We start from the raw sequence: 15,827 nt of genomic DNA, 5'->3' as shown, positions 1-15,827 counted from the left end.
TCTCTCCATTTGTAAGTAGGAGACGTTTGTAAGTCGGATGTTTGTAACCCGGGGACCGCCTGTAAAGGCATCGCATACTAGCACATTATGAAATACTTACCCTAGAATGAAGCCCTGCACCGCCGCACTGTCAGCTCTGACAGACACTTCAATCTTTACCCGGTCTTCCTTCCGGGTTCGTGTCCTCCGGTTGTCTGATTGGCCGCACCGCGGTGACGTCACTCACGCGCATTCACGCACAAGAGTCACGGACCACGGCACGGAGCTCTGAAGGGACGGCACAGGTACACTGTCCCTTCAGGGCGCATGCGCGAGTGACATCACCGGCTACATTAAAGCGGAGTTCCAGCCTTTTCTGTGTTTATTAAAAGTCGGCAGCTACAAAAAGTGTAGCTGCTGACTGTTAATAAACACACATTCACCTGTCCCACGGTCCAGCGATGCGGCCGCCCGAAGCCTCGATCCTCTCCCTCTGGTCTGGGCGGCGCCGGCATCACTGGTGTGGGCACCCGGCTGTGACAGCTTGCGGCTTCACAGCCAGGTACGCACTGCGCATGCGCGTCTTGATTGGCCGGCAATCTTCTGGGACCTCTGGCATGTCCCAGGAAAATACCGGAAGGGGAGAGGAGAACTTCCGCTCAAGGTGCCGCGGCGCTCCGAGCGGAAGTGGGAGCGAGTACCTGTCGAAACTAGGTACCCGCTCCCCCCCCCCCCCCCCCCCAGAAAAAATGACATGCCAAATGTGGTACAGTACAGAAAAATGAATAAAAAGAAAGTCCCTCATCACCGTGTCATACAAACATCAATAATCCGCTCCAGGTCACACACAGCACACTGGAAGGATACAGTCAGCTTGTTGATTCCCAGGCTGGATAACATTCTGAATCTCCTCTAGCAGCTCAAAGTCGGGCATCATGAGATGTCGTTGGACTGAGATGTTCTGATACTGATCCCCATCAGCCAGCGGGTTATCCGTTTCATCTGTGCCGAAGAGAACCATCGCAATCTCATCTTTACTCTCTGCAAACACCTACCGGGAAACACACACAGGATACAAAGATGAAAGTAACACAATGTTATGTGCAGAAGGGACTACGGATGAAAATAAGTAACACATCAAGATTATCCAACCACAAAATTAAGGGCGGTACTCAACCCCCCCCCCCCCCATCTTAACCTTCTAAAGAATATGCAAACCCAACATTTCATATTACTGACATGTGCCTGCTATACCATGTACTTGCAATGAGAAAGTCTGCTTTTCTCTTTGCATTAGAGCTGCACGATTAATCGTATGAAAATCGCGATCTCGATTCACCCCCCCTGACGATCTAAACTTGACATATGCTCGATTCTTTGCATAGCTGAGGGAGCAGAGAAAAAGGCTGTGGAAAACTCCAAGTAACTATAAACAAAATGATTACATTGTATCTTTTCCTTCCCTCTGCCAGGGAGAAAGGAAGTTTAACCTCTTAAAGACTAGACCTTTTTCTGACACTTGTTGCTTGCAAGTTAAAATCATTTTTTTTTGCTAGAAAAGTACTTAGAACCCCCAAACATTTTATATATTTTTTTAGCAGAGACCCTACAGAATAAAATGGCGATTGTTGTAATATTTTATGTCACACTGTATTTGCGCAGCAGTCTTTCAAACGCAATTAATAAACTTTAATGAATAAAAAAAAAAAACGTAACAGTAAAGTTATCCCAATTTTTTTTTGTTACACAGAGAATCGTGATCTTTATTCCAAGCTAAAAAATTGTGATTCTCATTTTGGCCAGAATCGTGCAGCTCTACTTTGTATTGTTTCCTTTGTGGGAAATCCCTGGTGTTCCTGCCAGTCCCTCGGCTTTCATATCAAAGACTGACCACATTAGGCATTAGAGCACAAGTGGTCAGTTTTCTAGCTGTGCTGGTAACTCAGCCTGCTCTCCTCCAATGATCAGACTCGTCCTGACACACCCCCCATCCCTCGCACAGCCTTATACTGGGAAGTTCAGCGTGCTGCTGTTTCTCGTCCCCCAGCTCTGTTTTTAACTACATAAGGAGCTTAGAGGGAATGTGATCACTTATAAAACCGGGGGAAAATAGGTAAATATATATATATATATATATATACACATACATACATACATATATATACATACACATGCATACACACAAATGTTTTACCTTTCATTTCTTTTTTAAACTGAATGGGTTTTTTTTTTTACAAATGAGGGCTTACATATACTTTAAAGTGATTTTTAAGTAGTGATCAACTGATTATCGGAGGAAGATATTAAATTTTTGTGAAGTATCAGTATAGGCCACAAACTTGCCAACATGGCCGAAATTGCTTCAAGTGGTTATAACAGAGTGATGCCTGCAGCTACAGGCATCACCCCGGTACCGTATATTTTTTTTTTAGAGCCAACAGGCGGCTTTCTTGTAATAACAACCGATGCAGCTAAGCGCCTGCTCTGCTGTTATTACAAGCAGCGGGAGGCCTGAGCGACCCAGCTGGCACGTAGGCAGGCTGGCCGAAGACTTCAACAAAGGCGGAAACGGCTTTGATCCGGTCTCCAATGTAGTAACCTGGAAGCAATGTCATGACATCACTTCCGTTAACTGAAGCCTTAGCCCCGGTTCACATTTGTGCGATCGCAGAGATTGCATGTAATTCGGAGCACACTGCTCCTAAATTACATGCGATCTCATGTGCGGTGCAAATTTCAGCCATACAGTTTGTATGGCTGAATTCGCACCGCATCCGCACTAAACTCGCACATGAGGCTTTTTTTTTATCCGAAGCAGAATTGAATCGCATGGTGGTTCACACTTGTGCGAGCCGATTCTGTGCGAACTTACAGATCGCACTGCGATATGCGATCACAACTGGGGGTGTCGTTAACTTTTAATTGACACCCCTCTGCGTATCGCATATGGCAGTGTGAACTGCCGGAGGTGCGGATGCGATGCGGGAACAGGCTGCATATTTGCAGCGTTTCCGCATCGCACAAATGTGAACCGGCACTTAAAGTGATTTAAAATTTCATCTGCTAAGTGAGCAAGAAAAATTTCTAGCACGAGGTGTACTTTCTAATGAATATTGAAATCTGAAAACAGCAGATATACATGTAAAACTTACGTGGGGAGATTTGTCTCATCTCTATGTATCATCTGAGCCTGTTCACTTCACTGAGCATACACTATATTACCAAAAGTATTGGGACGTCTGCCTTTACACGCACAAGAACTTTAATGGCATCCCAGTCTTTGTCCGTAGGGTTCAATATTGAGTTGGCCCACCCTTTGCAGCTATAACAGCTTCAACTCTTCTGGGAAGGCTGTCCTCAAGGTTTAGGAATGTCTATGGGAATGTTTGACCATTCTTCCAGAAGCAGATTTGTGAGGTCATAAATATAAATGAATATACTGATCTGTGCAAACAGAAATTGGGTGCTAATTTGTGTGGTATCACAATAAAAAAAATCATCAATTCATGACAAAATCCAAAAAAACAGAAAAAAACTTTTTCTTATAAATATAAAATCTGATTTTATATTTATAAGAAAAAGTTTTTACTGTTTTTTTATTTTTTAGCACCCAATTTCTGTTTGCACAGATCAGTATATTCATTTATATTTATTTACAGTGAAGCACAATTTTGCACAATTTATTTCAAAAATGCATAATCTGATCACTACATGTGAAGTTTATTTTATATTGAAGTCACTAACCATTTAGCACTGTGCACTTTTTTGCATGTTGTATTTGTAATTTTTTATGTACTTTATATATACACACAATTGGTGATGCACATGTCACTTAAAGCGGAATTCCACCCTAAAATTATACTTACCTCCATCTTCTTTCTCCGGGTCACCTGAAAAACAAATGGATAATCGCAATTTTTTTTTTTTTACTTACCTCGTTTAGAAGGAAATATACTCACCTTACTTCCTCTTCCTCCCCTCGGCGGCCACAGCGATTCGTCACTTCCTGGCTTTGCAATGATTCCTGGGAGCTGAACGTCATCGCTCCCAGGAATCAATGCGCCTGCACCGGCCCCGACGTCAGTTCCGGTGCAGGCGCCGTCATACCTTGCTAAACAGCTTCTGGGCATGCCCAGAAGCTGTGCAGGGATGACGCTGCAGACCCGGAAGTGACGGCGGGGCCGGTGCAGTGCATCGTGGGACCGAAGAGGACCGAAGAGGACGCAGAAGAGGATCGCGCTGGCTTCAAGCTGCCCACACCTGAGATGGCAGCGCTGGACAATACATTTTCAAGGTAAGTATTTCTTCTTGCAGTTAAGTGCAACCCGGGACAGTTCAGAGGCTATCCATTGTGGAATGCACTATAGCCCTGACTGTCCCGGGGGTATTTTTATAAAAAAAAAAAATGTCCCAGGGTGGAACTCCGCTTTAAGGACACACACTTTTTAGTACAGTTGCGCCAATTTCTATATTTTCATTTAGATTATTTTTACTTTTGAGAATGGGGCGCCTCGAGTTTTTCCTTAAAATTAGAGGGTGCCTTGGCTGAAAAAAGGTTGAGAAACACTGGGTTAGACAGCAGGGTATAAGCTGGCATTCCCCATTAATTAATCTAGCCACCCATACACCCCCCACCAGATGGTGAAGTTTGTTACCTGTCTTTGCACAAACAGCGTCATCACTTTCTTTGCCTGCTCGAATGGAGTCTCCTCCCCCTGGTGGGAGTGTGTCATCGCCAGACCCACATCCATACACATCACCACCGCGCTCTGCAAGAGAATCGGACAGTTTACTCCACTGACAGAAGAAATGTTGAAGCTTTACATATTCCCACAAAAAGGCTTTTATTTTACACTGCCAGAAAATTATCACATAACATGTCAGAGGCCACACTGACACCTATGCATTTTGCTGCAGTGTGTTGTTTTAAACGAAATAAAAATGTATATCAGTGCACTTCCTGTGCTTGGGCACCCGTGTCTCGTGCCTCAGAGCTGTTTATCTGCAGTGTAAGATCATCTAAGGCAGTGTTCCCCAACCCCCGGGCCGCAGACCGGTACCGGTCCGTGGATCAAACGGTACCGGGCCACCCGAGGAAAAGTTATTTTACTGTCTCTGCAGTGGAGGCCGGTGCGTTGGGGGCGAAGGGCGCAGAGCAGTGCACCCCGAGCCCACCCATTGTGTGACAATAGCGAATGAAAATTCGCTATTGTCACACGGATCCTCCTGGCCAACCAGGAAGCGGGTCCTCCCGCTTCCTGATTGGCCGAAACGCTCAACCCCATGCCATTGGCCGAGGAGGAGGCGGGAGGACTGAGGACTCGAGGAGATGCCGGGGGACTGAGGAGAAGCCGGCGCTGCCTGAGGTAAGTGCACTGGTCTTGCGGGGGGGGGGTTCAAGCTGGCATCTCTGCATTGAAAGGGGGCACGCTGGCATCTCTGCATTGAAAGGGGGCACGATTATTTCTGCATTGAAGGGGGCATGCTGGTATCTCTGCATTGAAAGGGGGCACGCTGGTATCTCTGCATTGAAAGGGGGCAAGCTGGCATCTCTGCATTGAAAGGGGGCACGCTGGCACCTCTGCATTGAAAGGGGGCACGCTGGCACCTCTGCATTGAAAGGGGGCACGATTATTTCTGCATTGAAGGGGGGCACGCTGGTATCTCTGCATTGAAAGGGGGCACGCTGGCATCTCTGCATTGAAAGGGGGCACGCTGGCATCTCTGCATTGAAAGGGGGCACGCTGGCATCTCTGCATTGAAAGGGGGCACGCTGGCATCTCTGCATTGAAAGGGGGCACGCTGGCATCTCTGCATTGAAAGGGGGCATGCTGGCATCTCTGCATTGAAAGGGGGCACGCTGGTCTCTCTGCATTGAAAGGGCAATCACAACAAGCGGGCCACGGAAAAAATTATCAAACGTTTACCGGTCCGCGGCAATAAAAAGGTTGGGGAGCACTGATCTAAGGCACTGCTGGCTCTGACTGCTAGTCTCAGGAGATTTAGAGTGAGATTTGACAATCCCGATACTGTGCTGCTCAATGTTCTCCTAGCTGAAGAAGCTGTACTTGAGGACCCGCAGTGCATGGATCTTCTTGCTTTTGTGCCTTGAGCCTCATAGCTGTATATCTGCAGTATGAGATCATGTAAGGCACTGCTGCCTCAGAAGATTTAGAGTGAGATTTGGGGATGTCAGTACTGTGCTGCTCAATGTTCTCCTTGCTGGAGAGAAAGCTGTACCTGAGAAGCTGCAGTGCAAGGATCTCCTGGCTGCTGCTCTTTCATTCTGCTACTTTACCAGTCACCAGGGGGCAGCTCTGACACGAAATAGCAAAAGCTCTGCCTCTTCCAAAATGGCAGCATCTGTAGAGATACCCAAGTTAGGATGCACCAAGCATTTGCGTGAGTATTGGTGAGTGCGCAAATGCTCCTAACACCTACTTTTTTGGTGCAATTTGCGTCAATACAAATGAATAGGCACAAATTGCACTGCAAAGAATCGCATGCAATTTGAACAGGAATGTGGTGCAATTCCTGTCTGAATCGCATGCGATTTCCCCCGCCGCTCGTGTGTGTGTGTGTGTATGCGTGTATAGAAAGGTAAAAGCGCCATCTAATGGGCAGTTTAATAAAAATGTTAGAACTCACAGTACATATCCGGCCAAATGCAAAATCTGCATAGGTGTGATGCATACTAGCTCATTATGCCTTTGTCCTGCAGGGTTCGTTTTTTTCGGTGAGGATACAACCGCTTTAAAGGGGTTATAAAGTCAGAAGGTTTTTTTTTAGCTTAAGGATAAAAATCATTCTGTGTGCAGCAGCCCCCGTAATACTTACCTGAGGTCCCTCTCTGTCCAGCGATGTCCACCAGTGTCTAAGCCATCCGAGATTTTCCCTCCTGACTGGTTAAGACACAGCAGCGGCGCCATTGGCTCCCGCTGATGTCAATCAAAGTCAGGGGAGAGAGAGGGCGGGGTCGGGTAGGGGCTCCATGTCTGAATGGACACAGGGAGCTGTGACTCGGCTCGGGTGCCCCCATAGTAAGCTGCTTGCTATGGGGGCACTCAACAAAAGAAAGGGGCCAGGATCACAGAAGAGGGACCCGAGAAGAGGAGGATCGGGGGGTGCTCTGTGCAAATCCACTGCAAAAGAGCAGGTAAGTATAACATGTTTATTATCTTTATAGGAAAAAAAACAAGACTTTATAATCACTTTAACCACTTGCATACTGGGCCAATTTTTGGCACTCCGCTCCATTTAAAAATCATCATTTCTGAACCCCAAAACATTATATATGGTTTTTTTAGCAGAGACCCTAGGGAATAAAATGGTGGTCATTGCAACTTTTTATGTCACACGATACTTGCTCAGCAATTTTTCAAACGTGCTTTTTTTTTTGGAAAAAAAAACAAGTTTCATTAATAAAAAAAAAAAAAAAAACAGGAAAGTTAGCCTTATTTTTTTGTATATTGTGAAAGATGATGTTATGCAGAGTAAACTGATACCCAACATGTCACGCTTTAAATTTGCGCACACTCGTGGAATGGCACCAAATTCAGTACTAAAAAAAAAAATCTCCATGGGCATCACAGGTTACCTGTTTAGAGTTAGGCTGGCCATACACTATACAATTTTCTTATTCAATTTCCTTTAGATTTACCTTAAACTATGTAGTGCAAGGGCCTGCCTGACTGCATACAAATTAAAAGTGTTTAGGTTTGACCCTATATTACATGGTTTTGGTAAATCTAAAGGAAAGTTGAACAAGAAAATTGTATAGTGTATGGCCAGCCTTAGAGAGGAGATCTTGGGCTAGAATTGTTGCTCTCACTCGAACGATCGTGGCGCTACCTCATGTGTGGATTGAACGCTGTTTACAAATGTTGGCGTAACGTACGTATGCGCTCGCTTCTGCGGGCGAACACGCTGGCCAAGTTAAATCTCTTTTTTTTTTTTTTACTGTTTATTTTATTTTTACACTTTTTTTTTTTGATCACTTTTATTTCTATTACAATGTAAACATCCCTTGTAAAAGGAATAGTGTATGACAGGTTCTCTTTATGGAGAGATGTGGGGTCAATAAGACCCGACATCTCTCCTCCAGGCTGGAAAACCTAAGATAAAAAAAAATTAAAAAAGATCTCAGCTTTCCAGCTGAGATTACGGCAGTATTGACAACTGCCAGGCCTGATGTGACGTCATAACGTCGCGCCTTCAAGAATCATGGAGACTGCCGGGAACTGGCTGGTCCTCGGTATTCTTCATGGTGAACTTCCGCCTCTGTTGATGAAGCTTCCTAATTAAATCCGCAATCAACATTAATAATTTTCTACACTGTACTGTGTTATGACTCCACCTGTGTATATATACATATATACATACACACGCACACACACACACACACACACACACACAGAGTATCTTACAATAGTAAGTACACCCCTCACATTTTTGTAAATATTTTATTATATCTTTCCATGTGACAACACTGAAGAAATTACACTTTGCTACAATGTAAAGTAGTGAGTGTACAGCTTGTATAAGTCTCCATTCACACTGGTACGACTTGTCAGGCGACTTGGTCAGCCTGACAAGTCGCGCTCCCTCGCGGTCCATTGACTGCTACAGGACCCGTTCTAATAGGAGTGACACAAGTCGCTCCGACTTAGAAAAAGGGTCCTGTACTACTTCGGGGCGACCCGCATAGACATTCATTTTATGAAGTCCGTGCAAGTCGCGCCGAAGTCCCGGTGCACGCCACTTCACAGGTCGCCCCCTAAGTCGGATCGCCATAGCGTGAACCGACGCTAAGGGTCCTTTCACACAAACGATCCAATCCGCCTGTCAGTTTTTCAGGCAGACCTGATCGGGTCCTCCATGCATCCCTATGGGGCAGTGGATGTCAGCGGTGACATCTCCTCTGATGCCCACTGCTATCCGCTTAGGATCCTGTCTGTGAAATCTGGACAGATGGAAACCCTATTTTCCATTCGTCCAGCGGATCAAATGAGAACAGACAGGCGGTCAATACTCATCCGATTCCCCCATAGAGGACAGCAAGGATCTGACAGCTCTGTCTCTGAACACAGAGCGGAGATGACGAGCGGAGATGGAGCTGCCATCCGCCTGCTCAGCGGGGATCGGCAGATCGATCCCCATTGAGCAGAACGGAGTCCGTTGGCAGATGCGGACCGTGTGAAAGGACCCTTAAAGTGTAAATTTGCTGTCCCCTCAAAATAACTCAACACACAGCCATAAATGTCTAAACCGCTGGCAACAAAAGTGAGTACACCCCTAGGGGAAAATGTCCAAATTGGGCCCAATTGGCCATTTTCCCTCCCTGGTGTCATGTGACTCGTTAGTGTTACAAGGTCTCAGGTTTGAATGGGGAGCAGGTGTGTTAACCACTTAAGCCCCGGAAGATTTTACCCCCCTTCCTGACCAGGGCCTATTTTTCGATCCAGCACTGCGTGACTTTAACGGACAATTGCGCGGTCGTGCGATGCTGTACCCAAACGAATTTGACGTCCTTTTTTTCCCACAAACAGAGCTTTCTTTTGGTGGTATTTGATCACCTGTGCGATTTTTTGATCATGCGCTATAAACAAAAAAAGAGCGTCAATTTTGCAAAAATAACAATATTTTTCAAATTTTTTTATATGAAATTCCCCAAAAAAATGTAAAAATCTAAATTTTTTAACATTTTAGGCCAATTTGTTTTATGCTACATATTTTTGGTAAAAAAAAAAAAAAAGGCAAAAAGCGTATTTTGATTGGTTTGCGCAAAAGTAATTGCGTTTACTAACTACGGAAAGATTTTTGTAATTTTTGTTGTTTTTTTTTTAACGAGTAATGGCGGCGATCTGCGATTTTTTTTGCGGGACTGCGACATTGCGGCAGACAGATCGGACCCTTGACTGACATTTTTGACACTTTTGGGGCTACCAGTGACATTACTGCAGTAATCAGTGCTATATATATGCACTGTTACTGCAAAAATGACACTGGTAGTGAAGGGAGGGCTGTGTGTGTCCCTAGGGGCGTGATTCTTACTGTGATTGGCTGTGGCTTGAGGTGTAGGAACAGTGATCAACGGTCCTACATAGTAGAGCCGTATGATCTCCATTCTTACACAGGGGAGAATGACAGGTGGCTTGTTTACATTAGCTGCCTGCCTTTCTCCCGCTGTCACGGACGATCGGGAGTGTCTGCCGGGCACACGCACGGGGGGGTCCATGACCGAGCAGGAGCAGAAGCGCGCCTCCGGCGGCGCGCGCTTGCTCCCCAGAGCCTCACAGGCTAGTGACGTACCCATACGTCACTTTGCCTGTGAGGGGCTGACCGCCGCAGTATATGTACCTGCGGTGGTCGGCAAGTGGTTAAATTTGGTGTTATCGATCTCACTCCTTTAATGATCGGTTTCCAGTATCGGAGCATTTGAGTGAGTACTCGTGCAAATGCTTAATATCAGCGCTGGTATCGGTGCAACCCTATCACATATTGATTGGATTTGGATTTCTCTTCTGTTCATTTATTTTCCATTTTGTTAATTGATAAAGAAAATAAACTATTAAAACACTTCTATTTCTGAAAAGCATTCTTCATTTACAGCATTTTTTTCAAAAACTGCCTAAGGCTACATTCACACCTGAGCGTAGCGTTTTTCGCGCGTTTTTTACCGCGATTTTTGCGGTGTTTTTTTACCGCGATTTTACCGCGATTTTTACCGCGATTTTTGTGCAGGCGTTTTTAGATTGAATAGAGATCAATGGAAAACGCCTGTAATCTGCCCAAAAAGAAGCTCATGTACTTTTTTGAGCGTTGGGCGTTTTGTAAACAGCGTCAAAACGCTCAGATGTGAACAGGGGCCATTGAAATGAATAGGATTTGTCTTGTTGGGCGTTTTGAGAGCTGATCCTAGAGCAGAAAAACGCCCCAAAACGCCTAGATGTGAACAGAGCCTTAGACTTTTGCACAGTACCGTATATAAAAACATCATAAATGTTTAAACTTAAATAAAATGAACTATAGCTCACTCAAACCTGTTATAGAATATCAGCAGAAAATATGAACACCCCCATCTAGTGGGCAACGAAGGTAGCAGCAGGCAATGCTTCAAAGAGGCAGCTGTCTAGACAAGTCCCAATCACCTGCGACTCTGCTTCTTGCTATCACTTTAAAGTCACTGCTGGGACAGCCTCTTAAATGAAGGCAAAACGGCCAATGTGCACTCAGTGAAGAACTTTGGCCTTTTCACCTAGGGTGCTAAAGGACCTTGTCCTGGCACTGCTGACCACCATGCCACTGAAGAACACAGTAAAGTGTGAGAGTGTTGGATCAAACAACTGAGTGTAGCTGGGGAGTTAGTATTTGACACCTTCAAACTCTGAATCTGTCTCAGCCAGCAGTTTCTCCTTCAAGGTTTTTAAGGTTTGGGGGTATCCGAGGGGTTGAAGGTCTGGGGGGGTCAGGGGTTGAGGGTTCGGGGGTCAGAGGTTGAGAGTACGGGTGGGTCAGGGGTGGAGGGTACGGGTGGGTCAGGGGTGGAGGGTTCGGGTGGGTCAGGGGTGGAGGGTCCGGGTGGGTCAGGGGTGGAGGGTTCGGGTGGGTCAGGGGGATGAAGGTCCGGGTGGATCAGGGGATGAAGGTCCGGGGGGGGGTCAGGGGGATGAAGGTCCGGGGGATGAAGGTCCGGGGGGTCAGGGGGATGAAGGTCCGGGGGGGGGTCAGAGGGATGAAGGTCCGGGGGGTTCAGGGGTTGAGGACTCAGGGGTTGAGGGTCTGGGGGGCTCAGGGGTTAAGGGTCTGGGGGCTCAGGGGTTGAGGGTCTGGGGGCTCAGGGGTTGAGGGTCTGGGGGGCTCAGGGGTTGAGGGTCTGGGGGGCTCAGGGGCTGAAGGTCTGGGGGGCTCAGGGGTTGAAGGTCTGGGGGGGTCAGGGGTTGAAGGTCTGGGGGGGTCAGGGGTTGAAGTTCTGGGTGGCTCAGGGGTTGAAGGTCTGGGGGGTCAGGGGTTGAAGGTCTGGGTGGCTCAGGGGTTAAAGGTCTGGGGGGTCAGGGGTTGAAGGTCTGGGGGGCTCAGGGGTTGAAAGTCTGGGGGGCTCAGGGGGTTGAAGGTCTGGGGGTCAGGGGTTGAAGGTCTGGGGGGTCAGGGGTTGAGGGTCAGGGGATGAAGGTCTGGGGGGTCAGGGGTTGAGGGTCAGGGGATGAAGGTCTGGGGGGGTCAGGGGTTGAAAGTCTGGGGGGCTCAGGGGTTGAAGGTCTAGGGGGTCAGGGGTTGAGGGTCAGGGGATGAAGGTCTGGGGGGTCAGGGGTTGAAAGTCTGGGGGGCTCAGGGGTTGAAGGTCTAGGGGTCAGGGGTTGAGGGTCAGGGGATGAAGGTCTGGGGGGTCAGGGGTTGAGGGTCAGGGGATGAAGGTCTGGGGGGGTCAGGGGTTGAAGGTCTGGGGGGGTCAGGGGTTGAAAGTCTGGGGGGCTCAGGGGTTGAAGGTCTAGAGGGTCAGGGGTTGAAGGTCTAGGGGGTCAGGGGTTGAGGGTCAGGGGATGAAGGTCTGGGGGGGTCGGTGGTTGAGGGTCAGGGGGTGAAGGTCTGGGTGGGTCAGGGGTTGAAGGTCTGGGGGGGTCAGGGGTTGAAGGTCTGGGGGGGTCAGGGGTTGAAGGTCTGGGGGGGGTCAGGGGTTGAAAATCTGGGGGGCTCAGGGGTTGAAAATCTGGGGGGCTCAGGGGTTGAAGGTCTGGGGGGTCAGGGGATGAAGGTCTGGGGGGTCAGGGGTTGAGGGTCAGGGGATGAAGGTCTGGGGGGGTCAGGGGTTGAAGGTCTGGGGGGGTCAGGGGTTGAGGGTCAGGGGATGAAGGTCTGGGGGGTCAGGGGTTGAGGGTCAGGGGATGAAGGTCTGGGGGGGGTCAGGGGTTGAAGGTCTGGGGGGGTCAGGGGTTGAAAGTCTGGGGGGCTCAGGGGTTGAAGGTCTAGGGGGTCAGGGGTTGAGGGTCAGGGGATGAAGGTCTGGGGGGTCAGGGGTTGAGGGTCAGGGGATGAAGGTCTGGGGGGTCAGGGGTTGAGGGTCTGGGGGGGTCAGGGGTTGAAAGTCTGGGGGGCTCAGGGGTTGAAGGTCTGGGGGGTCAGGGGTTGAAGGTCTAGGGGGTCAGGGGTTGAGGGTCAGGGGATGAAGGTCAGGGGGGTCAGGGGTTGAGGGTCAGGGGATGAAGGTCTGGGGGGCTCAGGGGTTGAAGGTCTAGGGGGTCAGGGGTTGAAGGTCTAGGGGGTCAGGGGTTGAAGGTCTAGGGGGTCAGGGGTTGAAGGTCTAGGGGGGTCAGGGGTTGAAGGTCTAGGGGGGTCAGGGGTTGAAAGTCTGGGGGGGTCAGGGGTTGAAGGTCTAGGGGGTCAGGGGTTGAGGGTCAGGGGATGAAGGTCTGGGGGGGTCGGTGGTTGAGGGTCAGGGGATGAAGGTCTGGGGGGGTCAGGGGTTGAAGGTCTGGGGGGGTCAGGGGTTGAAGGTCTGGGGGGGTCAGGGGTTGAAGGTCTGGGGGGGTCAGGGGATGAAGGTCTGGGGGGGTCAGGGGATGAAGGTCTGGGGGGTCAGGGGTTGAGGGTCAGGGGATGAAGGTCTGGGGGGTTCAGGGGTTGAAGGTCTGGGGGGGTCAGGGGTTGAAGGTCTAGGGGGTCAGGGGTTGAGGGTCAGGGGATGAAGGTCTGGGGGGGTCAGGGGTTGAGGGTCAGGGGATGAAGGTCTGGGGGGGTCAGGGGTTGAAGGTCTGGGGGGGTCAGGGGTTGAAAGTCTGGGGGGCTCAGGGGTTGAAGGTCTAGGGGGTCAGGGGTTGAGGGTCAGGGGATGAAGGTCTGGGGGGTCAGGGGTTGAGGGTCAGGGGATGAAGGTCTGGGGGGGTCAGGGGTTGAAGGTCTGGGGGGGTCAGGGGTTGAAAGTCTGGGGGGGTCAGGGGTTGAAGGTCTAGGGGGTCAGGGGTTGAGGGTCAGGGGATGAAGGTCTGGGGGGTCAGGGGTTGAGGGTCAGGGGATGAAGGTCTGGGGGGTCAGGGGTTGAGGGTCTGGGGGGGTCAGGGGTTGAAAGTCTGGGGGGCTCAGGGGTTGAAGGTCTAGGGGGTCAGGGGTTGAAGGTCTAGGGGGTCAGGGGTTGAGGGTCAGGGGATGAAGGTCAGGGGGGTCAGGGGTTGAAGGTCTAGGGGGTCAGGGGTTGAAGGTCTAGGGGGTCAGGGGTTGAAGGTCTAGGGGGTCAGGGGTTGAAGGTCTAGGGGGGTCAGGGGTTGAAGGTCTAGGGGGGTCAGGGGTTGAAAGTCTGGGGGGGTCAGGGGTTGAAGGTCTAGGGGGTCAGGGGTTGAGGGTCAGGGGATGAAGGTCTGGGGGGGTCGGTGGTTGAGGGTCAGGGGATGAAGGTCTGGGGGGGTCAGGGGTTGAAGGTCTGGGGGGGTCAGGGGTTGAAGGTCTGGGGGGGTCAGGGGTTGAAGGTCTGGGGGGGTCAGGGGTTGAAGGTCTGGGGGGGTCAGGGGTTGAAGGTCTGGGGGGGTCAGGGGATGAAGGTCTGGGGGGTCAGGGGTTGAGGGTCAGGGGATGAAGGTCTGGGGGGTTCAGGGGTTCAGGGGTTGAAGGTCTGGGGGGGTCAGGGGTTGAAGGTCTAGGGGGTCAGGGGTTGAGGGTCAGGGGATGAAGGTCTGGGGGGGTCAGGGGTTGAGGGTCAGGGGATGAAGGTCTGGGGGGGTCAGGGGTTGAAGGTCTGGGGGGGTCAGGGGTTGAAAGTCTGGGGGGCTCAGGGGTTGAAGGTCTAGGGGGTCAGGGGTTGAGGGTCAGGGGATGAAGGTCTGGGGGGTCAGGGGTTGAGGGTCAGGGGATGAAGGTCTGGGGGGGTCAGGGGTTGAAGGTCTGGGGGGGTCAGGGGTTGAAAGTCTGGGGGGGTCAGGGGTTGAAGGTCTAGGGGGTCAGGGGTTGAGGGTCAGGGGATGAAGGTCTGGGGGGTCAGGGGATGAAGGTCTGGGGGGGTCAGGGGTTGAAAGTCTGGGGGGGTCAGGGGTTGAAGGTCTAGGGGGTCAGGGGTTGAGGGTCAGGGGATGAAGGTGTGGGGGGTCGGTGGTTGAGGGTCAGGGGATGAAGGTCTGGGGGGGTCAGGGGTTGAAGGTCAGGGGGGGTCAGGGGTTGAAGGTCTGGGGGGTCAGGGGTTGAAGGTCTGGGGGGGTCAGGGGTTGAAAATCTGGGGGGCTCAGGGGTTGAAGGTCTGGGGGGGTTGAAGGTCTGGGGGGGGGGGTCAGGGGTTGGGGGAGGGCAGCATGGACAGGAGGACATCACAGAACTGTGTGCACAGCACTAAAATCCCCTCCTCAGTGTGTGGCTCAGAGAACAGTCATCCCCAGGAGTCATTCATTTCCCTGAGGAATCATAATGGATGACAGGAGAGATGACACCACACTGATATCCAGGGGGGGAGGGTCATTACTGGACACAGACATCACAGAGGACACAATACACAGCCCGTGGATGAGCTCAGAGCCAGGGGGAGGACAGCACACGGTGCACACATGAACTCTGCTCTCCATACCTTGGCTGCTCGCGCCATCTCTACCTCTTCTGCTCTTCAGGTGCAACACCAAAACCCTTCCCCGCTCCACACTGATCTCTCCATAGGGTTCCGTGCCAGAGGGAGAGAGAGAGCAGCGGCCTCTAGTGGGCAATCTGGGGAACTGCACATAAGAGTCAACTGCAGGATGGAAGGAGGAAAGGAAAGCAATTCAAAGGCCTGTATAAAATACATTTATAGCATTAAATAAGCTTTCTATAAAAAAATAAAACTGATGCTGATTGATATTTGGGGTTCGTGATTTTTCCAGAGACAAATCTCCCTGAAATCT

General features: G+C 50.2%; 1 protein-coding gene across 1 annotated transcript in view; it reads right to left on the bottom strand.

Annotated features, from left to right (window-relative positions):
* The window catches only part of XRCC5 (X-ray repair cross complementing 5), a 157,767-nt gene extending 142,155 nt beyond the window's left edge, over window positions 1–15,612 (bottom strand). The window contains exons 1-3 of the mRNA XM_082261803.1: window positions 15,518–15,612; window positions 4,635–4,748; window positions 847–1,030 (exon numbers count right to left, since the gene is read on the bottom strand). Coding sequence (XP_082117929.1) covers window positions 847–1,030; window positions 4,635–4,748; window positions 15,518–15,535 — 316 coding nt within the window. The 5' untranslated portion in view covers window positions 15,536–15,612. The remainder of the gene's footprint in view (window positions 1–846; window positions 1,031–4,634; window positions 4,749–15,517) is intronic.
* Window positions 15,613–15,827: the final 215 nt, after the last annotated feature.

Source organism: Pelophylax lessonae (assembly GCF_965119305.1).
Source record: "Pelophylax lessonae genome assembly, chromosome: 6".
Taxonomy (NCBI): Eukaryota; Metazoa; Chordata; class Amphibia; order Anura; family Ranidae; genus Pelophylax; species Pelophylax lessonae.
The sequence above is the reverse complement of the archived record's forward strand: the minus strand, read 5'-3'. Positions and strand labels throughout refer to the sequence as shown.